Source organism: Muscardinus avellanarius (assembly GCF_963383645.1).
Source record: "Muscardinus avellanarius genome assembly, chromosome: 16".
In the NCBI taxonomy this organism is placed as follows: Eukaryota; Metazoa; Chordata; class Mammalia; order Rodentia; family Gliridae; genus Muscardinus; species Muscardinus avellanarius.
In genome coordinates, this window is record NC_137802.1 from 12,996,393 (window position 1) to 13,024,134 (window position 27,742).

The window sequence follows — 27,742 nt, forward strand, 5'->3', positions numbered from 1 at the left end:
GAATGTGAAGTCTTTGGTCATTTCCCCCCGTAATTTTGTTCATTCTACCCTATTGCAAAGGAAATAAAGCGCATGGGGTACTTTGCAAACAATATCCTTAGGCTGGTCTTGTTTTTTTCTCTCTCCTGAAGTGGTATCAACGTGTGAATAATCTCAAGGTTACTAAACACTCACATTGAACCTGCTGCTAAGAAGTACTTATGTATTTGCTTTTATTTTAGATCTATGTAGTACCTGAGGACTACAAAGGTATCAGTCATCAGGGAAACCGGTTCTTATGAGCAGAAATATGGACATCATTTTCTTTTTCTTTCTAATCTTTCCTGACATGGTAAAATTCTAGAAAGTTCCTACTTTCCCTAATTTTCCAGGTCTATGAAAAAGATAGAACTAGCTATATTCTCACATAGGTAATTCAGACTGAATGATATTATTAATTTTCCTTACTTAATAACTATAATCAAGAACATAAATACAAACATTCTTGTAGTAGTAGTAGTAGTAGTAGCAGTTGTAGGGATTGAACCCAGAGACATTATGCATTTAAGCTAAACCTTCAGCCCTATTTTATTTTTTATTTTGAAACAGGGTCTTGCTAAATTGCTGAAGCTGGCTTAGAACCTGTGATCTTCCTGTCTCAGCCTCCCAAGTACTGGGATTACAGACATGCGCCACCACACCTAGGTAGGCAAAATGTTGTTAATTAGCCCATGAAGATTTCCAACATTAATATACTGAGTATGTATATTATTCTCAAAGTATGTAATTGAGTAATGAGTTTGACATGAATGAGATGTGTCTCTTCTCCCTATGAAATTCACAAGGTGACTACAAAATCTGCAGAAACAGAGAATATTATTTTATAATAGAGTGTCAATATGCCATTAACCTGTTTCCAGACTTTATGACCGCTGTTATAATCATATGAAGAGCCCAAATCAATGTCTAAGAGTTATCAGTAAATTATGAATCTCAAAGCAGATTATTCAAATGTCATGAACACATAATGATAAACATGAGTTTGATATAATAATAGAAATGACAGCTATCTAGATGATTCAGAGAACTTTTCCTAGAGCATTAAGATTTTTAAGCTGGATATAGCTACGCACAGCCAAAAATATAATCTTCCTGGGCAGCATCAAGGAAAAGCTAAATGCTAACTTCCTGTTTCAATAGAAAGCAAGAGTATCTTGGTTTAAGTGGTACCGTGGGAGAATCGCTTACATGAGACATGTGGAGGAGGTTTAACAGGTAACTTGGATTCACACTGTCACGCCAACCCTTGGAGAGTGTGGACTCGTTCTTTATACTGTAATCGCCCCTCTGTCACTTCGTTCCCATATCACCGGTGAGTGCTGAAGTGTCTCAGAACTTGGCAGTGGTGACCAAACACGAGGCCCTATTTTCAATTTACAGAAGAATCTGTCCAGAGTAGAGCAAGTGTCTGCCTTAATATTTCCATCAAATCCTATCGAGTGCGTTATTAAAATGTTCTCTCTTCCTGTGAATCATTACCTGTACTTCACAGGTGCCTAAATAAAGAAACAGACATGTACATAAGCAAAATGATGTCCCTGTGGTGACAAAGCGGGTTAAATGGCTGGCTAGGAAAGTTCTTGGACGAATAACCCCTGCAAGATCATTCCTGATGGCTTTAATTAAGTCCAGGTAGAAGGGCATCACCAGCATTTGGGACTGCAGGTCAGGTGACTGGGGTCTGGACTGCTGTGTGATTTGTGGAGACACTCTTCTACCCTTTGGGTCTCAGTTGCTTTATTAGCAAAACATGAAACAGGAATCAGATGGTTCCTGACAACAATAAAAATCATAGGAACATTATAACCAGTATCTCCAATTACCTGCTTTCACAAGCCAACCTACTTTCCTTACATCAACTGAAAAATGAGGACAATACTGTAGCTCTCGAATATCTCGGTATTACCCAGAGATAATGCAGAGCTGCGTGCAAAAGAGGGTAAGTCAGACATTGGAAAGAGAGAGAGAGATAGACAGACAGACAGAAAGAAATGTGTAAGATCACATAAACAATAAACAAGCATGTCTTAAAATTACATTAGAATGTTATATATATATGTATATATACATATATACATATATATACCATATATACATATATATACAATATATATACCATATATATACATATATACATATATATACCATATATATATACACCATATATATATACACCATATATATATACCATATATATACCATATATATATGGTATATATATGGTATATATATATATATGGTAGCTGATGGAAGAAAAGTCATACATGTTCACATTTACAGAGAGAAATGCCCCATTTTCAACATTTCTTGACATTCAGTTTTAAAGAGGAAATAGGATTTCACAAGCAATTTTAAATAAGAAGAAAAGCAGGACAGCTCTGCTCAGGAAGGCAGCGCAATTTTGGAGCAAGTCTGAAGTGGGAAAAGAATGATTTGACAATGAACCAGAAGCAACTGGCTGGTGGAAACAAAAGAAGCTATCTTCGGCTGTTCTTCATGAAGCAAGTTTTAAAATTAGGTTTCCAGGCATCCTTGGAAAAGCACAATACAGTACAAACAAACAAACAAACAAACAAACTAAATCATGTCTTCTTGAGGGAGGAACCAACACATGTCTTTTTATAATCCTCAGCTAAAGAGCAGAGCCTTCCTCCCCGGTTCAATATTGCAATTGTGCAGGCAGTTGAAAAGCCTCCACGAGGGCGGCTCAGTGAAACACAAGAGCAGCAGGCAACAAAGTCCAGGCATTCCAGAACATAGCTGTCTTCGAAACAACAACACCTTACATTATTCCAAGGGCAGATCACTTTCAGATTGCGAACGACTCAAAGTATTTATAGGAGATTGATTCATATACTTAACCCAATGGGAGAGGAAATATTTCTAATTATATCCAAACATCTTTAATATGAGGGGAATTAGGCTTGGAGACCTTCTTTGCCAAAAACATTGCTAAATATGTTTTAAGAAAGAGGAGGAGGTTACGTGTTTTCCATATTTGATCCTATAAAAGTACCCCTGGAATGAGTATGACTTGTCTTTCCTCATAAAGCTTCAAGGTAAGAGTGTGTGAGGACAGGGCTGTCTGGAGCACATGAAGGGATGGCTGGCTGTTCGCACGCATGCCACACATCCTGGTCCCACTGTCCCTGGCAGCCCTGCCAGTGAAGTACCAAACTGTCCCGTAGCAATTTTTATTAGATGCTGTCGTCTTCCCAGTCATTTCCTGGTTCCCAGATAAGAACTGTGCTACTCTTGAGAATTGCTGGAATTTAATCAGAAGAAATTTTCTCCTTCTTTTACAGTTCTGACCCACTTTAAGTCTACATCTCTAAAGGTAAGATCCTGATTTTTTTTTTCACTCCCTCTAGAGTGCAAGGAATCTTCTGCAGTGGTTTGGAAAGTGGCTGGGGGCAGGGGTGTTAAAAAATAAAAGCATTTCAATTTCATGGCTGATCATGCTTTTTCTTGGAAGGGGAGACTTTAGAAACTGGGTCTCATTAACTCAGATCTTTTGCAATATATGAAAATGCTTTCTCAGAGTCTGGGAGTTTTGTGCACATGGTTTTTGTTCCAGTTGTAGCATTAGAGTTTGTCTTTTAAATTATTATATTACAATAGACAGTGCAACACTTAAGAGTATTATCCATTTACACAGAAAATGTAAATTTTCTATGCTACAATTTTTACTCAGTATTATATAATATAAAAGGAACTGAGATGATATTACAATGGATAAATGGAGTGGCTGGAATTTCTGCTTTTGAAAAATTGCTTACAGCTGTGGGTTGTTTCACAGTCTATAAAATGGAAATTTAAAAAACAAGTATGATATGAAAATTGGTTCCCATCAGGATAAAATCATTTTAATTGTGTTAGCTGAGTCGTAGTATGAATGGGAAAAATGTACAAAATTTTATTCAAATGAGCTTTCCTGGAAAAGGTATCTTTATTACTATAGAGTATGATGATCATTGGCAGAATTTCTAAGTCCTGACTAAAATGACCAGAGATGGACCTTAAATGAAAAAGTTTAGTGAAATTTATATGAGAATATCAGTAACAGGGCAAGAAATAAATCCTTGAGAAATACCAAACACTGATGAAGAAGCTGAGTTTGTCAAAATTTGATAAGATAAATTGGTATATTAACAAAATATTATTTAACAGAACAATGGAAAGCAAAGCCTCTCCCAATTCCACTTTCTTTTATATTCCATAATCGTGGTAATCCCCAAGTTTATGATGAAAACATTTTTGCCACATACAAAATAGTTTTTAAATTTTTGACATGTTCTTACTGTTCTTTGACTTCCCAAAGCCAATCTTGAGCCCTTCTCTGCCTCGGCATGTGTTCTTGAGGTGTGAAGGATGCTGTGAAGAGTGTTCCCTGCTTGCAAGGTTAAAGCTTCTCCTCCAATGGGGAAAATTCAAAACTATAAGGGAAATGGCCGGAGAGCATCCTGCCGACAACTCATCTTTGTGTTCTGCATAAGCCACTGATAACAGCTTATAAAGATTAATATGCATAACAAATGAAATGCTGAAAGCAGCCAGGATAGATCTCGCAGTAGGAGGACCAGAAACAAGTATCTCTTTCCAAGTGCATGATTAAATAGCTGTCAGCACTGGCACAGGAGAAGGAGACTGATATTTCACCTGCAACCAAGCCAGGGAGATGGTGATACCCAGGCAATGCTAAACACACAACTGGTCAGTGGATTAAAAAAAAAAATCAAAATGTGAATCTGATGGTCCAGTATCTGGATTTTGATCATTTCTTTTTTCTCTCTGCCAGGCAGGGTCCTTAGCTGGGCTGTCAACAATAACCCGCAGCCATGAGTTCCGACGCTGAGATGGCGGTTTTTGGGGAGGCTGCTCCTTACCTCCGCAAGTCTGAGAAGGAGCGCATCGAAGCTCAGAACAAGCCCTTCGATGCTAAGTCATCTGTCTTTGTGGCGGACCCTAAGGAGTCCTTTGTGAAGGCAACGGTGCAGAGCAGGGAAGGGGGGAAGGTGACGGCCAAGACCGAAGGAGGAGCCGTGAGTAAAACACCTGGCGCTGTAGACCATGCCTCCTTTGGGGTTGAGTGAGCTGACACTTGTTTTCTGACCTGGCCTTTCTCATTTCACTGGACAGACTGTAACAGTGAAAGATGACCAAGTCTATCCCATGAACCCTCCCAAATATGACAAGATCGAGGACATGGCCATGATGACCCACCTGCATGAGCCTGCCGTGCTGTACAACCTCAAAGAGCGCTACGCAGCTTGGATGATCTACGTGAGTTCTTTCTCATGGTCTTTCATTCAAGCGCATAGTGCATTTTTTAATAGTAGATGATCTAGGTCCCCATCAAATAATAATACTTTAAAAAAACTTTGCCATTTTTCCATTTTTTGGTGCAGACCTACTCAGGTCTGTTCTGCGTCACTGTCAACCCCTACAAGTGGCTGCCGGTGTACAATGCAGAGGTGGTGGCTGCCTACCGAGGCAAGAAGCGCCAGGAGGCCCCGCCCCACATCTTCTCCATCTCTGACAACGCCTACCAGTTCATGCTGACTGGTGAGTGGCTCAACTGTTTTTCATAAGGTGCTAAAAGAGCACCCACAATCACAAAATGTTAGAGCAAAAAAAAAGTCTAAAATATCATCAAATCCAATCCTCTGGTGGCTCAGAAGAGGTGACCCAAGCACAGAGAAGTATATACCTTCACCCTGAGACCAAAACTCAGCTCTCCTGATTTTCTTCCCCAGGATTTTACCAGAACTTGCTGTTGTTTCAGCCCATTAAGTTTAACTTGTTTATAGGCTCCTTGCTTGGAAGCACATGAGTGATGTTATATATTTAAATAATAAAAGTTGGATTAAGTAAGAACTGAACCCTCCACTGTCTGAATAAAAATGAAAAATACATTTAGTCTTTTTGATCTCTCAATTTCCTGTTGATTATAAATTATGTACTGTTAGGAGTGTGTTTTAAAGCCATCAGAGTATATCTCAGAGACAATAGCCTCTCCTTGAACAAAGATGATGTTTTGGGGTGACATGTATGTAAACAGAAGTTGTTTTTTCCCCCTAAGAGGATTTCATTTTGATTGAGACACACTTTCTTATTTGATCTTTAACACAATGACATGTTTCTGAGAAGGCCAATCATATTGAGGTCTTTGGGCATAGTAGAACAAATTTTTTTTTCCTTCATGAGTCCAATTGACCTATTGAGAAACCAAATCTCAATCTTGGCTTGGAACAACACTGTTTTATAACCTGTCAAACTACAATCCAAATTCTTAATGTGTTATGCATTCTCAGTAACATACATTAATGAGCAGACAGCATGCCACTGAAATCCATAGATGGCAACCGTGGGATGTACCTGGCTGCTCTTTACAGGATACCAACAGGGTTCGCTTTCTGGTGTGACTTGAGAAATTTAAGATATGATAGTAGTTCATGGTTTTTTGGCGCAACTTAAGAGACTTAAGAATAATACCATGTATAACTTGACAATATGTTGAAAAGCTCCATTGAAAATAGGACACTTATATACTCAAATGGGCTAAGTGTGTCTCTGTAGAAATTTTAATTTGTGTAACTCCTATATGTGCTGACTGATCATTGCTTTTCTTCTAGATCGGGAGAACCAGTCTATCTTGATCACGTATGTATTCTGTTTCTGAGACTTGTTGGTATTTTATTCTCACTGGAAAAATGACAAGCCAAAAGAAAAGATAAGAAAAACAGAGTGAATGCCCCCAGAGAAAGCAATGGCACGATCAGCCAGGAACCAGATGTTATTTTAGCTTTTCTGTAGCTTATAGACTGAGTCAGAATGCAAAATAAAAATGCTCCAAATTATCTTTTTTGCTAGACCAGACCTGCAAGATCCAGAGAATCTTCCTGGAGTAGGAAATATAGCAGGCCTTCTTTGAACTTGACCAGAGCCTGGTATAAGGCAGAGAGTGGCCCACGGGCTCTCAGAGTGGAGCAGTTTGGGAATACCACTGACATATTTTTAAGGACTACTCAGGGAATTCCTATCCCTCCAAAGACCAACCTGACCCTCATCTGTAGTCTAAGGAAGCTGAAGAACACACATGCATCTCAGAGTTTCTGACTAATTTTTCCATTTACTACATAGTTGGTTGAGTGGCTATTTTGTGGACCTCTACAGGCCTGGAACATTGTAAACACTCAAGAAGTCAATGCTCAGTGGACAATAAATATGTTTCTCTCTGTGTCACTGCCAACCAAGAAAAATGGTATGAGCTATTTGTAGGCAGAAAGATCTAGAAGAGTCTCTGACAGAGAGCTATAAAGACAGACTCATGAGGTAGTAAGTACAGATGGTGGGAGTAGTTTCATTTGTTACAATGCTTCATTTCTCATGTGAGTCTGGTCTCTATTGGGCAGCGGAGAATCTGGTGCAGGAAAGACTGTCAACACCAAGCGTGTCATCCAGTACTTTGCAACAATTGCAGTGACTGGGGAGAAGAAGAAGGAGGAGGCATCTTCTGGCAAAATGAAGGTGGGTCTGATGGCCTGGGTCAGAATGCAGGCTGCACTGGGGCTCTCGGGAAAGAAATCCCCGAGCACCAGGTGCAAGGACTGCTCTTGCCTTTGCAGGGGACTCTGGAAGATCAAATCATCAGTGCCAACCCGCTGCTGGAGGCCTTTGGCAACGCCAAGACCGTGAGGAACGACAACTCCTCCCGCTTTGTGAGTCTCTTGATTAGAGAGGGGAGTCTTCTCTGTCTTTAGATGCCAGGGAAAGCATGTCTAGAGTCTTTTAATAATATCTCTATTGTGCTCTTCAAGCTCTGTATACAACTGCATCTTTTTTACTTGCAAGGGTAAATTCATCAGGATCCACTTTGGTACCACGGGGAAGCTGGCTTCTGCTGATATTGAAACATGTGAGTGACAGGACCTCCTAATTACAACCCAAGAATGACAAATGATGGCTTGGAGGAACTTCTGCAGCTCCTACTGAGAGCAGAGCCTCTAAACCCATCTTCTGCCAATCATGCCATGGCTAGTGCCATCTTGCCCAGCACCTACGTGTGTCTCACCTGCTCCAGGACTGGGCTGATTCTGTAGGAACCAACAGGAACTGTGGGGCTTATATAAAGTATTGTGTTTTCAGACTAATTTCAGATTTTTCCAAGAAAAAAGTAGCACTGAGGACAAATGAGTTGCCTCTGGGTTTAATGGTATTTGATTTCCTCCTTGTCTGAACCTTGATAACTATTGGTCTTAGTAGCCCTTCCATGATAGTGTGATAAGAGACGCTGGGGAGGGAGCAGTCTCAAGGTTCAAGGTTCTTCTGTACGAGAAGTGAATGTGTCTTCGGCCAAGCATATGTCACTTTCTAGAGGTGATAGGAGCAACTGTAATGGTGTCTGTAGAGATAGCATGTGTGGTACCTTATGGAACATTCAGCTGAAATATCTAGGGGCCAATCAGACTCAACTAATGACCTCAAGTCCTAAAATCACTCCAGAGCACTTTATGTTTCCCTGATCTGATGTCTACTATTCATTGCAGATCTTCTGGAGAAGTCTAGAGTTACTTTCCAGCTGAAGGCTGAAAGAAGCTACCATATTTTTTATCAGATCATGTCTAACAAGAAACCAGAACTAATTGGTGAGAAAAAAGCCCTTTAATTCATAGGCTAGAAGTTAACTGTATTAATGTCATCCAATGTTAAACATATATCCTTGAATCCTATGCAAACAGAAATGCTCCTGATCACCACCAACCCATATGACTATGCCTTCGTCAGCCAGGGGGAGATCACAGTGCCCAGCATTGATGACCAAGAAGAGCTGATGGCCACTGATGTAAGTCACATGTTACATATGGGAATGTCAATACTGCCTGCTGTAAGTGAAGTTAAGGATAAAGTACAACCCTAGCGTGATGGCACATGCCTATAATCCCAGTGCTTGGGAGGCTGAGATCACAGGTTTAAGGACAGCCATAGCAAATTGTTGAGATCCCATTTCGAGATAAAAAATAAGAAGGGCTGGGGGTGTCATGTAGGTAGAATGTCCCTAGGTTGAATCCCCAGGATAAAAAAAGAAAGATAAAGTATCAATTCTCCTAAATAAGTTAGTGCCTGCCTAATCTTTGTCCTCTCATCTCTCCTGCTAGAGTGCCATTGACATCCTGGGCTTCACTTCAGATGAAAGAGGGTCCATCTATAAGCTCACAGGGGCCGTGATGCATTATGGGAACATGAAGTTCAAGCAAAAGCAGCGTGAGGAGCAGGCTGAGCCAGATGGCACCGAAGGTACCAACTGAACCTCCATCTGGGTTTAATGAGAGAAAAGAGGCCAAAAAAGACCATTCCAAACTCTTCTCCTTCACAGCTGAGCTTCTGATGGGCAAACACAAATTCACCTTCACATAGACCTTCTATAATCTTATTACTTGGACACTCAATACTCTGTTCCCATGAATTGTGGGGCCCAGAGCATGTCATGATGGGTACCTGAATTATGTTTCTACAGTTGCTGACAAAGCGGCCTACCTCCAGGGTCTGAACTCTGCTGACCTGCTCAAAGCCCTCTGCTACCCCAGGGTCAAGGTCGGCAACGAGTATGTCACCAAAGGCCAGACTGTGCAGCAGGTAAGTACATGCCGTCAATGAATCATCCCACCCCAAGTCTTCATGACATGTCCTTAACAACACCAACAGACACTTCTCTGTCTCTGAAGGTGACCAACTCAGTGGGTGCCCTGGCTAAAGCCGTCTACGAGAAGATGTTCCTGTGGATGGTCACCCGCATCAACCAGCAGCTGGACACCAAGCAGCCCAGGCAGTACTTCATTGGGGTCTTGGACATCGCCGGCTTTGAGATCTTTGACGTGAGTTAGCAGAAACTGTGTACAGAAAAGTTTACAAATCTTGTCTCTGTGCACATACACAGAGTCTATGAAAAATAACTGCACAATACACTTATCAAGGGAAAAGACAGAAAGGCCATAAAAGGTTGTGAACTTTGCAGTGAAATGGCCCTGGGTTTAAACTCCAGCTGTCCCATTCCTGGTGCATGATATGCAGAATGGGATCTAATTGGTCACTGCACAACTTGAGCGAGGACCCACAGGTGAAGTACCAGCCCTTTGTACAACAGTCTCATTCCTCAGGTATTTTTGTCACTTGTAAGGCTTCTGAACTTGAAGCCTTTAGCACAGTCCCCAACACAGTCAGCAATCAGTAAGTGATGGAGAAGAAGGCGAAGGCAAGATGGCAGTAGGAGAAGCAGTGGCATAGTCCAAGAAAGCCTAGAAGATTCCAATCTGCCCAGTTAAGGGAAATACAGCATGTTCAAATATGAGACAACCTCCACAATGCCCAGGGATAGAGTATGAAAATGGCGTTGCAAATGAACTCATGAGTGCCTGCCCAAGACAGAGCGCCACCTCGCTTTGGAAACAAGGCTGCTATTCACCCTCTCCCCCACAGCAGGAGCTCTAAGGTGCCTTGTCCAGAGGTCCTCTTTCCAAACTCTTTTCTATGAATGGAAGGACAGATACTGGGCAAAATCTAAGTAAGGTGCTCACCTTAGGCAGGACAAAACCATACCATCCTGAGGGGGCAGTTAGCCTCACCAGGTGAGAAAAGCTACTTTCAAAGAGAAACTTTCATTATAAATTGAATGTTAATTTGGGTTTTCCACTTATTTAGTACAACAGCCTGGAGCAGCTGTGCATCAACTTCACCAACGAGAAACTGCAACAGTTTTTCAACCACCACATGTTCGTGCTGGAGCAGGAGGAGTACAAGAAGGAAGGCATCGAGTGGGAGTTCATCGACTTCGGCATGGACCTGGCCGCCTGCATCGAGCTCATCGAGAAGGTGTGCTTGCTGTTTTCAAGCCATCGATTATAGTACTAGGCAGTATGTAAAATGAAAAATCACAAAAGTTTGTTTTATGCTATGGATAAAAAAAATAAACAACTCTACTGATAAAGTTAGGAGAATGCCTTCTTTTGCTAACCCAAGGCCAGTATTCTGGTAAAAGGAGACTGAATATTTTCTAAAAAGTGTAGAAAGGTATACCTATCCACAGTCTGCAATGCAAAGCCTTACATTTAAATCCATCTTTATTTTATTTCATTTTGGTATTGGGGATTGAATCCAGAGCCTACATTTGAGCTACACCTCCAGACCTTTTTATTTTTATTTTGAAACAAAGTCTTCCCTCAGTTGCTGAGGGCTTAGACAAAAAAATCTTTCTTAATAAAAGAACTAATTAAAATATTTTTACTTCTTTCTTTGGCACTCACAGATTCACTGTTACTAACATTTTATGTATAAAGTTCTAGAACTTCAAAACTGAGGCTTCCAAATTCCAGTTATGCCAAAGACTCACCTGCTATTAAAACAATAGCAGATTGCCCTATTCTCTTCCCTAGGAGTACTTTTTTTGGCAAGTGTAGGATGAAGTCTTGGAATCTGCATTTTAGTGAGTCATTCTGGTGCAGGTAATTGCTCTAAGGCCTTTGGAATAAAGACACAAACTCCACAAAGCACAGTCCTCACCTGTTTTATTCTGTCACATCCCAGAGCTTGATACAACATCTTTCTTGATAGGTACAACATTTTTGATAAGCACTCAATAAATATTTGTTAGATTAATGACTTCTGACCAAAGAGATGAATTTTCATCAACAATATAGGATTAAAGAATGGGTTCAGTCAAATGGAATATTATTTCCACTGTGGTAGACAGAACTCATAACATTAGTTTCTTCTTATTCTTCCAGCCCATGGGCATCTTCTCCATCCTGGAGGAGGAATGCATGTTCCCCAAGGCCACAGACACCTCCTTCAAGAACAAGCTGTATGAACAGCACCTTGGAAAGTCCGCCAACTTCCAGAAGCCCAAGCCTGCCAAAGGCAAGGTGGAGGCCCACTTCTCCCTGGTGCACTACGCGGGCACCGTGGACTACAACATTGCTGGCTGGCTGGACAAGAACAAGGACCCCCTGAATGAGACCGTGGTTGGGCTCTACCAGAAGTCTTCACTGAAAACTCTAGCCTACCTGTTCTCTGGGGCAGCAGCTGCTGCGGAAGCAGGTAATTTTCAGTAAATCAACCCTTTGCTTACCACATAAACATCAACAGAGAAAGCCTATCTGGTGACACCATGTACCTTTTTGCCCCTCCAGAGGCTGCTGCTGCCAGTGGTGCAAAGAAAAGCAGCAAGAAGAAGGGCTCCTCTTTCCAGACCGTGTCTGCTCTCTTCAGGGTACAGATTTCACTTTCTCTTCAGGGGAACTGAGGACCTTAAAGTCTGCTATATGGAGAACGGGAAATAGCCAGCGAGGAGTTTGGAAAAGGATGTGGCTCCAGCCAGCTAATAGTGGTAGAGCTGATGTTCTGGGATCTTCAGGACAGTTTGGAAGAGATAACTCTGACTACAACAGGGGAGCCAAGGAGGGACGAGCATGAAGTATTGGAGGGCAAGATTCAATTTGAGGACTTGAGAATGAGGTCTTTTGTCACTTAAAAGGCTCCACTGGAGTAGCACGAGATTTTCTTGAACCTTTGGGAGTTTTCCAATGAGTTAGGTACCTATGTATGTATTGGTATAGAACTAAAATAAGTAGATTTTTAAAAGGTGAAGACAGATGATTTCAATTGGAAGGTGAATCAAAAGAAGGAAATATAAGAAAACAGATGTGATCATGAATAGCTCCTTGGCAATCTTATCCCTAATTCAATCTCTAACAACTGAAGCTGTCATTACTCTAAAAAAAAAACTGGGATTATTTTACTTGGTAACACAGCCTTCAGTTTTCTGTCAATTTTCAGGATAAGGTATTGAAAGGCTCTATGGAGCCAGCAGGATACATTCTCCATCAATGGGAAGGAATAAGCATGTGGTAGAGAGACCTAATCAACTCAAAGTTTGGGGAAAAAGAAATGGGAGATTTGGAGGAGACACTGAATTAGTAAACCCAGACTAAATATCTAGGTAAAAGTGTGGGTGGAATATAACCATATGGTTAGCATAATAATAACTTTACAACATATGGTAGGAGATTCAATACCAGGCAACAGTCATTTCAACAGCTAATAGAAATATAGATCCATAAGGCACAAAAATATGACATGGGAGCACATGTTGGGGATGTGGAAATGCCAGAGAGAACTCTTCAGAAATTCCAATCTTGGTACTATTCAACAGAATTTAACCAATGTCATGGGTGATGATCTTTATAAAAGCATAAGAATGGTACAATTTTTAAAGCAAATATTTACACGACTCCATAGGAGAATTTGAATAAGCTGATGACCAACTTGAAGAGCACTCACCCCCACTTTGTACGGTGCATCATCCCCAACGAAACTAAAACTCCTGGTAAGACGCTTCTGCCATCTAGCCAGACAGAGCTCCAGCTTGTCTGCGATGGACTATGAAACATGGCACGTGCATTCTTTCTTCTAGGGGCCATGGAGCATGAACTCGTCCTGCACCAGCTGCGGTGTAACGGGGTGCTGGAGGGCATCCGCATCTGTAGGAAGGGATTCCCAAGCAGAATCATTTACGCAGACTTCAAGCAGAGGTCAGATGCTTTTACTGTGAATTATTTTAAGAAGTTCTTGCTTTTTCAATAAAAGAATTCTTTACTTCTTCTATGAAAATTGAACAAGAGGCTGGGAATGGTGGTGCAAACTTGTCATCCCAGCATTTGGGAGGCGGAGACCAGAGGATCGCAGTTTGCGGACAGCCTCAGTTACTTAGCGAGGCCCATTGCAACTCAGAGAGACCCTGTTTCAAAAAATAAAAATACTAAAAAATAGGACTGGGGGTGTAGCTCAGAGGTACAATGCCCCCTGGGTTCCATCCCTGGTACCACACACACCAAAAAAAAAAGTAAAAAAAAAAAAAAAAAGAAAAGAAAACTGAAAAAGAGCTAAAACAAACTTAAAGCTATTTATGGACACATGACACATAAGATGGATGAGGTCCTTTTATTTTTTTGGTGGTGCTGGGAAGCCCTTCTACCTCCAGTCTATAATCCCAGACCTATTTTTGTATTTTTGAAACAGGGTCTCTTACGCCTGCGCGATTCCTCCTGTCTCTGCCTCCAAGCGCGGGGATTACAAGCGTGCGCCACTACGCCCAGCAGGATGAGGTCCTTTTAATATAGAGAACTGATGATAACTGATCACTGATATGATATCTTGTTTATGACAGACTACTCAATGGCTATGCTATTCCTATGGCAGGAAGATTTCTTGTATGTGACAATAGCTATATTCTTTGTTTGTTTGGCCTAAACAGATACAAGGTACTAAATGCAAGCGCCATCCCTGAAGGACAATTCATTGATAGCAAGAAGGCTTCTGAGAAGCTTCTTGGGTCCATTGACATTGACCACACCCAGTATAAATTTGGTCACACCAAGGTACTATTCTCTAAATCTAACCTGATGTTATTCCTGTTCTTTTGAACTCTGTGAAAAGTTTTTAAATCTACAACATTGCCCATGCACAGGTCTTTTTCAAAGCTGGTCTTCTGGGGCTCCTAGAGGAGATGAGAGATGAGAAGCTGGCCCAACTGATTACCCGAACCCAGGCCATGTGCAGAGGGTTCTTGGCCAGAGTGGAGTACCAGAAGATGGTGGAGAGAAGGTATTAATAAAAATAATGTTACTTAACCTATCATCCAAAACCTTTAAATTCTGCTTCCTGTTTGAATCTGACTGGGAACATTTCTGTTCCTATCATAGAGAGTCCATCTTCTGCATCCAGTACAATGTCCGCTCTTTCATGAACGTCAAGCACTGGCCCTGGATGAAGCTGTACTTCAAGATCAAGCCCCTCCTCAAGAGCGCAGAGACAGAGAAGGAGATGGCCAACATGAAGGAAGAATTTGAAAAGACGAAAGAAAACCTTGCAAAGGCTGAGGCTAAAAGAAAAGAGCTGGAAGAAAAGATGGTAGCGCTGATGCAAGAGAAAAATGACCTGCAACTCCAGGTTCAATCTGTGAGTATCAGAACCCCCACCCCCAATACCTTTTTTTAAAAAAACAATCTGATATTAAAAGTTTCAAGTCAACGATCACTAAGGAAAGGTATGGATTCCACATAACCGACTTTCTCATTCACGACTCCTTTGAATGTTCTATAAATTTCATATCCAATATCACTAAAATTTATGCAGTAGGATTTCTTATTCAGAAAGCAAAATAAAAAACATTTTCCATCTAGTTGTTCTTCCTGGAAGAATCCTGGGCAGAAAATGATGATATCATTAAGAAAATACATCAACTTGAAACCAGTATACCTAAAGTTTTCTACAAATTTTCTATTTTATTTCGATTTGAAAAGTTTTCTACTATGAGAAAGAATAGGATAATGGCAAGGATTTCTACAGATAATGTCAATTTTTATACAAAACATGGGACATAGGAATGATGGTCTCACTCTAATGACCCAAGAAATACCCAGATGCTAAGGGAAAAGTCTTTGGTCACAGATCACTGCCTAACATATTTTTGTGACCTATAAAATCAACAACAAATACATTCAAATTGCCTCTAGTTCTCTGAATTTGGAAGAAAAATTGATTGGTCCCTTTGGGCCTACAGATTTTGGGTATGTAGTTTGAAAATTAAAGAAAAGATGACTTGCAGATACCTGGGTTGGCTCTTTGGCATTCCTGTACTTTGTATGAAATAGGATTTTCTAAATTGAGGAAAGGTTCATGTCTTCAAGAACCAAGAGATCACTGAAGGGGGTTTCTAAGAGTGATTTAAGTATACATCTCTCCATTGGGCATAATATACCTCCTTTTAATAGTATTCAATAAAATATCCATTTAGTAAATATTTTATGAATTCCAGGCCCTAAGGCTACAACTTTGAGCAAGAAACATGGCTGATACCATCACAAAATGTACATTCCAATTCTTCTTTCTTCTAATGAGAAGTATGCTTGTTATTTCTTCAAGTACCACCTTTTAACATGTCCCATTGTCCTTAGTTCTTCTAGATGTCTCCTTTAATTCCAAACCATGCCATCACTGAAGAACATGTCTCCCCTTCAAGTCACTTTTATGCCTTAACCCTTTCTTCCTAGCTACTCAATGCTTTTATTAGTTTTTTCATATACTAAACTAAAATTTTCTAAACAAAGAATACTGATCTAAAACTACACACCAGCATATTAAACATGTTATAGCAAATATATAATAGTTTCAACAGGAACCATTATTGAGTTTTCTTTTTTTGGATACTCATCTTTATAAGTATCCAATCAGTATTTGCTCAGTGGTAGAAAGATAATGAAAATTAATCTGTTGTCTTAGAACATAATTTGCTTATTTGTTTACAAATCCTTAATAAATATTTTGTAAAAAGGAACTAAAATCCAAACATGTCTATTGTCTCTCCACAGGAAGCAGATAGCTTGGCTGATGCAGAGGAGAGGTGCGACCAGCTCATCAAAACCAAGATCCAGCTGGAGGCCAAGATCAAGGAGGTGACCGAGAGGGCCGAGGACGAGGAGGAGATCAACGCCGAGCTGACCGCCAAGAAGAGGAAGCTGGAGGACGAATGCTCAGAACTGAAGAAAGACATCGACGACCTGGAGCTGACGCTGGCCAAGGTGGAGAAGGAGAAGCACGCCACGGAGAACAAGGTAGGACACAGAGCCTGCCTCCCGGACAGAGGCCCTACCACCCAGCAATGCTACCTGAGAGCAGAGGCCATCTCTTTCATCACCTTCCTAGGTGAAAAACCTCACTGAAGAGATGGCAGGCCTGGATGAAACCATCGCCAAGCTGACCAAGGAGAAGAAGGCCCTCCAAGAGGCCCACCAGCAGACCCTGGATGACCTGCAGGCGGAGGAGGACAAGGTCAACACCCTGACCAAAGCTAAGATCAAGCTAGAGCAGCAAGTGGATGATGTGAGTCTATGATCATATAAAGTAATATTTCATTTTATAACTAAGTTTGAATTTGTATTCTTATGATGCAATGAGTACTTATCCAATGCATAGAACATAATTCTGCTGCATGAATCAAAGATGCACACACAATAAATTTTTAAAAATTCAGTAAAGACAGGCAGCGATAAGAAATAACATGGATAAAAAGAAGTAAGGGAAAAGAAGGTAAGTGTGTTTGCCACAAAAATCGGTACAAACTACAAAGGTCTTTGGCTGAGCTTGACTATGTGGAGATAAAGGAACTGGCGTGCGTTCTAAGCAGGAAACACGCAACAGCAGAGAAGTAATAATGGTCACTAAGGTTTGCACGTAGAGGAACAAAGGGGACTCTGAATGAGGAATGCAGAAGATAAATTTGGTTTTAAACCTGATCTGATACCTGATCTGAACCCACTGACAATGTCTGAGTAAAGGAGGCATTAATAAAGACCATAGTTTGAAAATATCCCCACGGCCCCCTATCATGTGGTGGAGTACTGATTACAAGGGACTCCAGGGGGAAGATAGAGAAAGCCTGCTGTCTCACCAGCGGTTGGTTTGCGCAGTTCAGCACTTTTCATTTTTCAAATGTTCTATCTTTGAAGCAGGTAAATACCAATAAGCATGAAATTGGGAGAAATTTTCTGCATTCATAAAATAATCAAAATCGTTTGCTTAAAAGTTCAACCTATGCAAAATAAATGTGGTGGTATCTTAGGAACTTGATCCATGTGTGATTAACTTTTAGCTTGAAGGTTCTTTGGAACAAGAAAAGAAGATCAGGATGGACCTAGAAAGGGCAAAGAGGAAACTAGAGGGAGACCTGAAACTGGCCCAAGAGTCCACAATGGATGTAGAAAATGACAAACAGCAACTCGACGAGAAGCTTAAAAAGTAAGCAGCAAAGACAAGTTTCGGGGGGGAATTGCTATTAATATGGTTATGACGGACACAAATCACTTTTCTAACAGAAAAGAGTTTGAAATGAGCAATCTGCAAAGCAAGATTGAAGATGAACAGGCCCTTGGCATGCAGCTGCAGAAGAAGATCAAGGAGCTACAAGTAAAAACAGGATTTCTTTCTATCTAATTCAGAAAAAAAAAAAGACACACGAAACTGAGTTTGTATTTTCCACCATTTCCAGGCCCGTACTGAGGAGTTGGAGGAGGAGATCGAGGCGGAGCGGGCCTCCAGGGCCAAGGCAGAGAAGCAGCGCTCCGACCTCTCCCGGGAACTGGAGGAGATCAGCGAGCGGCTGGAGGAGGCCGGCGGGGCCACTTCTGCCCAGATCGAGATGAACAAGAAGCGTGAGGCAGAGTTCCAGAAAATGCGCAGGGACCTGGAGGAGGCCACGCTGCAGCACGAGGCCACGGCGGCCACGCTCAGGAAGAAGCATGCAGACAGCGTGGCGGAGCTGGGGGAGCAGATCGACAACCTGCAGCGGGTCAAGCAGAAGCTGGAGAAGGAGAAGAGCGAGATGAAGATGGAGATCGACGACCTTGCTAGTAATGTGGAGACCGTCTCCAAAGCCAAGGTACAGCCATGACTTAAGTCTCAAAGAGATTTCTGCGGGACAGGTGTGAGCCTTTCAAGAATCATTAGTAACTGGCAGGAAGAGATTCAGGCAATACCATATGGTGACCTTTGGGGAATGGAGTTAAGCTCTGTTTGCTTGCTCTGTTTTTGACAATAGCCATACCCAAATATTGTGAAGACTGAAAACTTAAGCTCTTTCCAATTAAAAAAAAAAAGGAAAATTAGTGACTTTTTAAACACTTCACATTGCTTACCGGGCTTTTTATTTTTCCCCTTAAAACACAAATATAATTTGCTTTTCACGAACATCTCATGAGCTGAATCAGATATTATTTTCATATCATAGCCAAGATGATCTAGTAAAGATAGTAAATTCTCAAAGCCATTTAGTGGCAGTATATTTAAATGTATATCTTCCCATCACAGTCCAGGGCCCTTGTTTTTGTTTGTCAAAATAGTTTATTCTCAAAATAAATGAGTACCATAACTACAGAAGGTTCGAGATACTGAAACTTCGTTTGGTGCAAATATTTGCTTGAGATGCCTTGTGCCACTTTGGAATGCAGGGGAACCTTGAGAAGATGTGCCGGACACTGGAGGATCAGGTGAGCGAGCTGAAGACCAAGGAGGAGGAGCAGCAGCGGCTGATCAACGAGCTGACCGCGCAGCGCGGGCGCCTGCAGACCGAGTCAGGTGGGCCATTTGCTGGTGTTTATTTCGAATGACCAATTTACTGTAGGTATTCAACTTGCTGTAAAACTGCATCCAGTTATTGGGGATCATGTACTATGTCTCTCAGAGGCATCCACCAACATATACACAGTTTTGATCTCTGGCGTAGGACCCCTTTCTTTCATTGATAGATAAGAGGGATCAATTGATTGTCCAAGGAAATTAAATGAAACTTGTAGTTCTTATTGAAGTCCAAAGAGATAAGACTTCTGAGTAATCAGGTAACAAATGGTACTGCAAGGGTAATTAGCATAATATAGGGTAGATTCTGAATTATGGTAATTAAAATAGCTGAAGACAAATTTAAGTGATTGAATTTAGTTTGAGATTGATTAGTTATCCAGAATCAACTCATTCTGGGGGCATGAGGACCTTTGATCAATTAATATAAAAATGCTTCCAGGAGTTTCTTTTGTGCATCATTTCTACTTAAAAATGGCAAATGCTCAAAGCCTCCTACTTTTCACAGAATAAACCATTTGCTTCAACCATCATCCAATGGTGTGTGATCTAGTACACCATGGCCTTAGCTAAAAAGCACTGGATATTTCGTTGGTTCGATTTACATTTCTTTTTGCAGGTTTCTTTATCACTTTCTGCTGTAATCAGATAATCTGAAATATCACCTGAAATAGTTGGGGTCGTTTCTAAGCATGTGCTCTCCCTTGAAGTTTTCTGTACTTCTAATTTCTACATGGCTTTACTCATTGGGGTTGAGGCAGATGGTGGTGGTCCGTTGTAATCTGTGCTCTCTAGCATATTTAAGACTCAGTTCCCTTTCCCTGCTCCAGTTTAGAGACTTTATTTTTCAAGGTCAGGCTGAGTTTCTGGATCTTGGTCTTTGTAGGTGAATATTCACGCCAGCTAGATGAAAAGGACTCGTTAGTTTCTCAGCTTTCCAGGGGCAAACAAGCTTTCACGCAACAGATTGAGGAACTGAAAAGGCAGCTTGAGGAGGAAGTGAAGGTAAATTCTGCCTGTTGTCTTCCTCGTTATAGGGGCTTGGGGCTGTTTTCACTTACTTTGACGATTTTTCTGCTGGAGGTCTAAGCTTAAGAAATGCACATCACTTCCAAGAGACAAAGTTAAGTAGCCAATCTGTATATTCTCAGGCCAAGAGTGCCCTGGCCCATGCTCTCCAATCCTCCCGCCACGACTGTGACTTGCTTCGAGAACAGTATGAGGAGGAGCAGGAAGCCAAGGCCGAGCTACAGCGGGCCATGTCCAAGGCCAACAGTGAGGTGGCCCAGTGGCGGACCAAGTACGAGACGGACGCCATCCAGCGCACGGAAGAGCTGGAGGAGGCCAAGTATGTTCTAGACTTAGAATAAAAATATCTCTGTTAACAAAGGGGATCTGCTGTAGGTTCTATATGGCAAAAGACTGAGTCTGTCTCTGCCTCTGCAATGTCCAGCAGCAGAATCTATCCCCAAACCTAGAAAACTAGGGGAGAAAAACAAAGATGAATACCAGCCTAAGCAAGAGATACTACTCTAGCTAGTGTGTGTGTGTGTGTGTGTGTGTGTGTGTGTGTGTGTATGTGTGTGTGTGTTGGGGGGTAATTATAGTAGAGGACTGATAGTATGTGAGACAAGTGGGAACTGAGTATTATTTTTTTAAAGGGAGAATTTTGACCTTGTTTAATCTATGCAAGTACGATTGACTAAGAGTTCATTGTATCTCCTGTATTTCTCCTCCATCTCAATTACTAATGTAATAATTGGTATAGGGAGATGGATGTGTAACAAAAATATAATCAGGCTTTAAAGAACAGCTCTTCTTTTCTAGGTGTAAAAATATGAATTTTTGTACATTTAAGTATAAAGATGTTAAGGAATAAAATGTACGCAGAAAATGCTGAAATAGGAAAGAAAATACAACGTTTTGTAAAGGACTAAGTAGTCAGTGTAATTCAAAAGTTCAAGACTGATTGAGTAAGAAGAAGAATCTGGACAGGAAAGGATCTACTTATTCAGCAGAAAATTTACGATGACATCTAGTCATTTCTTCTGAGAATGATGTACAGCCCATACTTCTGGGATTAATGTTCTGGTAGATGCTGGGAGAGATTCTGAGACAAACTTTCAAAGCAAAATTTATATTGACTTGAGAAAGCTTGTTTTTATTAATGGATTAATAAAAACCTGGAAAAATATGAGAAATGATCAGACTAAATCAAGTATGTTTCATTTGAATTCAATGTATCTAGCACTTGAGTCCTTAATATGTATGGCAGCCTAATAGAATACAAAGATCAGTAGAAAACAGTCTCTACCCACTGGGAATTAAAATTAAGTAGATAGTCATGAAAAACAGTAAATCAAAGGAGATAGTAATATTGTATTAAAAGAATAAATCAAGTCCTCAAGGACTTGGTTTAAAGGTTGGCAGGGGCTGGTCACTATCACCTCAAAGGCTGACTATAGTGTAGGGCAATACTGAATCCTGGATGCTCTCAGTACTTGGAGGTAGGAGAGCAGCGTGAGTTAACACAGGAGGGGATGTGCAAGGGAAGCTTGGGAGACAAAGCCTCAAAGGTGCCCACTGTGGAAGTCCCGCACTGCTGCCCACGGCCACACGCTTCTACTTTCCACACTTCACTTTGCAGGAAGAAGCTGGCGCAGCGCCTGCAGGACGCAGAGGAACACGTAGAGGCTGTGAACGCCAAGTGCGCTTCCCTGGAGAAGACGAAGCAGAGGCTGCAGAATGAGGTGGAGGACCTCATGATTGACGTGGAGAGGACCAATGCTGCCTGTGCGGCGCTGGACAAGAAGCAAAGGAACTTTGACAAGGTATCTGCGTTTCTGCATTGGGATCCGACACACGCAGGGCTAACCACGGCCTGCTGCCTTCAGTGTGTACCTCAGTCAAAGCGTTCGAGGCCTGCCTCTGCAGCTCTTTTGCTCCATTGGGAGGGACATGTGTGTGTGTGTGTGTGTGTGTGTGTGTGTGTGTGTGTGAGAGAGAGAGAGAGATAGAGAGGGGGGGGATATTCCTTACTTCCTAGTTTTCTCATTTATACTTATTTTTTCAGTCTTGGATCACTTAAACTTTGTTTAAGAGTTGACAAGATAGATGGCTTTCATCACAGCAACCTGTCTCCACTAAACTTCTTGGCATGTCTTGCCCTTCAGATCCTGGCAGAGTGGAAACAGAAGTACGAAGAAACTCATGCTGAACTTGAAGCTTCTCAAAAAGAGTCCCGCTCTCTCAGCACAGAGCTGTTCAAGATTAAGAATGCTTACGAGGAATCCTTAGACCACCTCGAAACCTTGAAACGAGAAAATAAGAATCTGCAACGTGAGTATGACTTACCTTTCCTTTAATAGATCATTTGCAAGACTGTTTCCCCCTCCCTGAGCAAACACACTCCCTGCTATATTTTTTTACCAACAGAGGAGATTTCCGATCTCACTGAACAGATTGCAGAAGGAGGGAAACGTATCCATGAACTGGAGAAAATAAAGAAGCAAATTGAGCAAGAAAAGTCTGAACTTCAGGCCGCTCTGGAGGAGGCAGAGGTAGACATTGTACATTGTAAAACAATTACAAGAGGAATTAGGCTCTATTAAAAGCAAGGATTGTTGAATCAAGAGAAATTAAATGCTTTTACTCTGTGTGATGAAGATAAAGATGGAGAACTGAATAGGTATACAAATAACATAACTAAATATATATGATATGATATGATATAAGAAGCTGTGCTAGAAACTGAGAAAATAAAGCTGAATCAGTATCTCTCTAGCTGTGGAGATAGCAGTAAACAAAGCCAATAAGAGCACATCATAGACATTTCTGTAACAATGGAATACAACTGTATTATGGCTGCATAAAGATAGGCACTAATTCCTATTTCTAGAGTGTCTCACATTTCCATTCTTTTACTAATGTCCCCTGATGCTGTCATTAAGGCCTCTCTGGAACACGAAGAGGGAAAGATCCTGCGCATCCAGCTTGAGCTGAACCAAGTCAAGTCGGAAATCGACAGGAAAGTTGCTGAGAAGGACGAGGAGATTGACCAGCTGAAGAGGAACCACATTCGAGTCGTGGAGTCCATGCAGAGCACACTGGATGCCGAGATCAGGAGCAGGAACGACGCCATCAGGATCAAGAAGAAGATGGAGGGAGACCTCAATGAAATGGAGATCCAGCTGAACCACGCCAACCGCATGGCGGCCGAGGCCCTGAGGAACTACAGGAACACCCAGGGCATCCTCAAGGCCAGTGGCTTCAAAGGGGCCCGGGATGACTGGGCCACCATGGCCCTAAGGACGCGGAGTCTCAATGATCCTTCATCCCACAGGACACCCAGCTGCACCTGGATGACGCTCTCCGGGGCCAGGAGGACCTGAAGGAGCAGCTGGCCATGGTGGAGCGCAGAGCCAACCTGCTGCAGGCCGAGATCGAGGAGCTGCGGGCCACGCTGGAGCAGACAGAGCGGAGCAGGAAGATCGCAGAACAGGAGCTGCTGGATGCCAGCGAGCGTGTGCAGCTCCTTCACACCCAGGTGGGATTTAGCACAAAGAACTCCCCTGAAATTTTTAGCTCAAATCTGACTGCTGTTCAGAAATGTATTCATGTTTCATGGAGAATTAAGTTTAAAACATTTAATTACCTTATTACCAATATTTTTATTTATCTAAACTATGACATCTAGAGTTGGTGATCTTTTAAAAGTGTATTGCTGCCAGTTACGGTGGTACTCGCCTGTAATCCCGGTACTTGGGAGACTAAGATAGGAGGATCACAGGTCTAAGACTATCCTCAGCCATTTAGCAAGACTTCCAGCAACTACCCAGACTTCATTTCAAAACAAAAAGTAAAAGAACTGGGGATATAGCTCAGAGGTAGAATATTCTTGGGTTCACACTCCAGTAACACACACACACACATACTATATATATATATATATATATATATATATATATATATATATACACACACACACACACACATACATACACACACATATATGTATACATGTATATATATGTATACATGTGTATATATATATATATATATATAGAGAGAGAGAGAGAGAGAGAGTATGTGTGGTACCAGGGATATACATTTGTGTGTGTATAAAATACACACTATACATGTGTGTATAGTACATATACATGTGTGTAATATGTACATATTACATATATTATGTATGTAAACATATATATTCAACTCAGAGCCTTTATGGAACAGGAATGGATACTAGTTAATTAATTAAGGAGTTAATTAAAGTACCAGGCATCTTAATTTTGCTCTCATGTACTTAATATTTTTAAATTTTATATTTTAACCAGAATACCAGCCTGATCAACACCAAGAAGAAGCTGGAGACAGACATTTCCCAAATCCAGGGAGAGATGGAGGACATCGTCCAGGAAGCCCGCAACGCAGAAGAGAAGGCCAAGAAGGCCATCACTGATGTGAGTAGCAGGCACACTTCTCCGTTGATTTCTCGGTGTGACTTCCTGACAGCAATTGCTTTCTCAATTCTCCTGGTTTATTTGTCAACTAGGCGGCCATGATGGCGGAGGAGCTGAAGAAGGAGCAGGACACCAGCGCCCACCTGGAGCGGATGAAGAAGAACATGGAGCAGACGGTGAAGGACCTGCAGCTCCGCCTGGACGAGGCCGAGCAGCTGGCGCTCAAGGGCGGCAAGAAGCAGATCCAGAAGCTGGAGGCCAGGGTGGGTCTTCTGATCAACTGTATCCCTACTGCATTCCAACGCGGCACTCGGCTATGCATGCCCAGGACTGCTAGATGATGTGGGGCATCCTAAGATGAAGGACAGGTTCCTGCTGCCTGAGAGCTCATAAGGGGGCAATTAGACCAGAGCTTCCAAGGAGATAAGAGAAGTATGGGGGTCATTTGAAAAGGCAAAAGTTCACTGAGTGAGAGGTGATAGTAAATGTTTTAAACTGTCTACCTTCTCACAGGTACGAGAACTTGAAGGGGAAGTTGAGAATGAGCAGAAGCGCAACGTGGAGGCTGTCAAGGGCCTGCGCAAACACGAGAGAAGAGTGAAGGAGCTCACTTACCAGGTGAGGGGATGGCCTCCCCAGGTCCTCAGCCTGCCCACAAGGCAGGGAAACTGCGTGTGCAACAAGTGTGATCTCTGTCCCTTCAAGAAACACACTCTCTAAAATGTCATTCCAGACTGAGGAAGACCGCAAGAACATTCTCAGGCTCCAAGACCTTGTGGACAAACTACAAGCAAAAGTGAAGGCCTACAAGAGACAGGCCGAGGAAGCGGTGAGTCCAGAGGCTTCCCGATGGTGGAGCAGCTCAGTTCTCAGATGGCCAGGCCTGTTCAGTTAAGGAAAGATGAGGAAAATAGGGAGAGGCCAGAGGAAAATGATGAAGTGAAGGTGTAAGAATGAGATGAAACCACCTGCTGGACAAGGCAGGGAAAATTATTCCAGGAGGGGATGCAGCTCGGTGGAACATAGCATGTGGGGCCCTGGGCTCCATCCCAAGTACCTGGAAACAGGTAACAAGCCCAATATTATTCTAGGGAGGGGAAGCACAAATACAAAGCTTTTGAGTATCAGAGTCTAATTCAAAAGGAAGAAAGAATAAAGAAGAGAGCAGCCCAGGGGTGTGTGTGTGTAGGGTGGAGCACTAGACAGAAGGTGGGCCCTGGGTCTTCCAGACCAAAGGAAGACATATGGCTTCTATCCTACGCGCAATGGGAAGCAATGGGAGTGTTTTCATCTGGGAAACCCATGACCTGATTTATGTTGTTTAAAGAGCATGTGGGTAACACAGGTGGGTAGGGAGACAGGAAGCTTTCTGGGTGCTTCTGTGGCTTGGATTGAGGTGGTAATGGAGCAAAGAGAGAGAAGTAGAAATATTCAAAATATTTTTGGAGGAAGAAAGAATATATGCTAATAGGTTGCACTCTAGTGTTAAAAGAAAGGAACCAAGGGTAAGCCACCAAGTTTACTGTGCAAGCAAGTGCATGTTGTTATAATTACTAAAGTGGAGACCTAGGGGGAACCAGATTTGCAGTGCAAGAAGATATGCTAAATATGAAATACCATTATATACACAAGTGATGATGTCAGCTAAATAGTTGAATATAAGAATCTGGAACTCTGAATGTCTCCATTACATTCAAACCAGTAGATTCTCTTGGCACTGCATCATCTCACTTCTCCACTTTGTGATTCATCTGAATGAATAATCAAGTAATGTCAAACTTCTAAGTATAGATACACACACCTACATATCGCAAATGAATTCCTCTGTTCATTGATTTCATTTTTTTTCCTGGCCTCTAATGTCTGAGAGGAACGTGGGGGGATCACATGCAAGGGGGAGGCAAGGAAGAGAGATAAAGACACGTGCGTAGACTCACACCCACACCTTAGACAGATCCTTTAACCTTTCTCAAGCTTCTGTTTTCCTCATCTGTAGGAGGAAGATCTGAGGGTTTTTTTTTCTTCAAGTCATGTTATTTAGAAATTCTACACTTTATGAGTGTTCCAAATGTGAATGCCCCATTTGGGGGTAGAGGATTTCTCTTTTTTTCTTTTTTATTGTGGGTCTGGGGATGGAACCCAGGGGCATTCGACCTCTAAGCTATACCCTCAGCCCTATTTTTTTTATTCTTTATTTTTTGAAACAGGGTCTCACTAAGTTGTAAAGGGCCTCACTAAGTAGCTGAAGCTGTTCACTAACCACGATCCTCCAGTCTCAGCCTCCCGAATGCTGGGATTACAAGTGTGTGCCACCACACCAGGCTAGAGGGAAGAGAATTTCTTGATGAGATTTTTTTAAAAAACATGATTACTGCAGACTAAACTAGAAGTGGCCTTTTCCAATTCACTGCCAAACATTTAAGCGTAATCAGAGACCACTCCAGCTATTTTAGGAAATGATAAACTTGTTTAATTTTTAAGTTTGTCATTAAATGGCAATGATTTAGATTCAGGCGGTAATAATTCATATTCAAAGCAAGTAGTTTGGCGTAATATAGATTGCTTCCCTCATTTTTTACAAGGTCTGGTTCCATTCTGGAGATCCTGAAAGAAGCAAGGCTGGAAACCTAGCCTAGTTAGTGGTAACTCTAAGATGTTTGGCTTTTCTTAAAGTTCAGGGATAAATGCTTCCTGTTCTTCCATAGTATCTGTGAGTTTAAGAATGCATACAACTTATCTCTGTATGCATAAATATGACAAAAAATTCAAAAGCATTTCTCTATATTTTTAAAAAAATTTTTTACTAGAGTGAATTACTTTTAAGTAAAAAAATTCACCACCCATTGACCTAAGAATCTAGACATTTTTATATTTCTTTCTCATACATGCATTTCCATTCACAGGAGGAACAATCCAACGTCAACCTCGCCAAGTTCCGCAAGATCCAGCACGAGCTGGAGGAGGCTGAGGAAAGGGCTGACATCGCCGAGTCCCAGGTCAACAAACTCCGGGTGAAGAGCCGGGAGGTTCACACAAAAATCATAAGTGAAGAGTAA

The 27,742-nt window shown here is 41.7% G+C and overlaps 1 protein-coding gene across 2 annotated transcripts; it reads left to right on the forward strand.

Annotated features, from left to right (window-relative positions):
- Positions 1–4,877: 4,877 nt before the first annotated feature.
- Positions 4,878–27,742, forward strand: LOC308274594 (myosin-1; the record flags this gene model as incomplete). 2 transcript variants are annotated; one of them, XM_080712367.1, is made up of 38 exons in its annotated part: positions 4,878–5,081; positions 5,179–5,322; positions 5,448–5,604; positions 6,675–6,702; positions 7,455–7,569; positions 7,668–7,760; positions 7,894–7,957; positions 8,589–8,687; positions 8,781–8,884; positions 9,198–9,336; positions 9,557–9,675; positions 9,765–9,914; positions 10,738–10,908; positions 11,820–12,142; positions 12,241–12,304; positions 13,333–13,420; positions 13,508–13,625; positions 14,348–14,471; positions 14,561–14,697; positions 14,796–15,051; positions 16,464–16,706; positions 16,798–16,974; positions 17,744–17,889; positions 17,967–18,057; positions 18,140–18,529; positions 19,098–19,224; positions 20,111–20,229; positions 20,376–20,572; positions 21,872–22,055; positions 22,398–22,563; positions 22,660–22,784; positions 23,175–23,483; positions 23,567–23,770; positions 24,561–24,686; positions 24,779–24,949; positions 25,200–25,304; positions 25,420–25,515; positions 27,590–27,742. In XM_080712367.1, 38 exons carry the CDS (start codon positions 4,878–4,880, stop codon positions 27,740–27,742), a joined length of 5,826 nt encoding a protein of 1,941 aa, XP_080568493.1. The 2 variants fall into 2 exon arrangements, with proteins under 2 accessions (XP_080568493.1, XP_080568492.1); XM_080712366.1 differs by having other exon boundaries at positions 11,820–12,132; positions 12,225–12,304.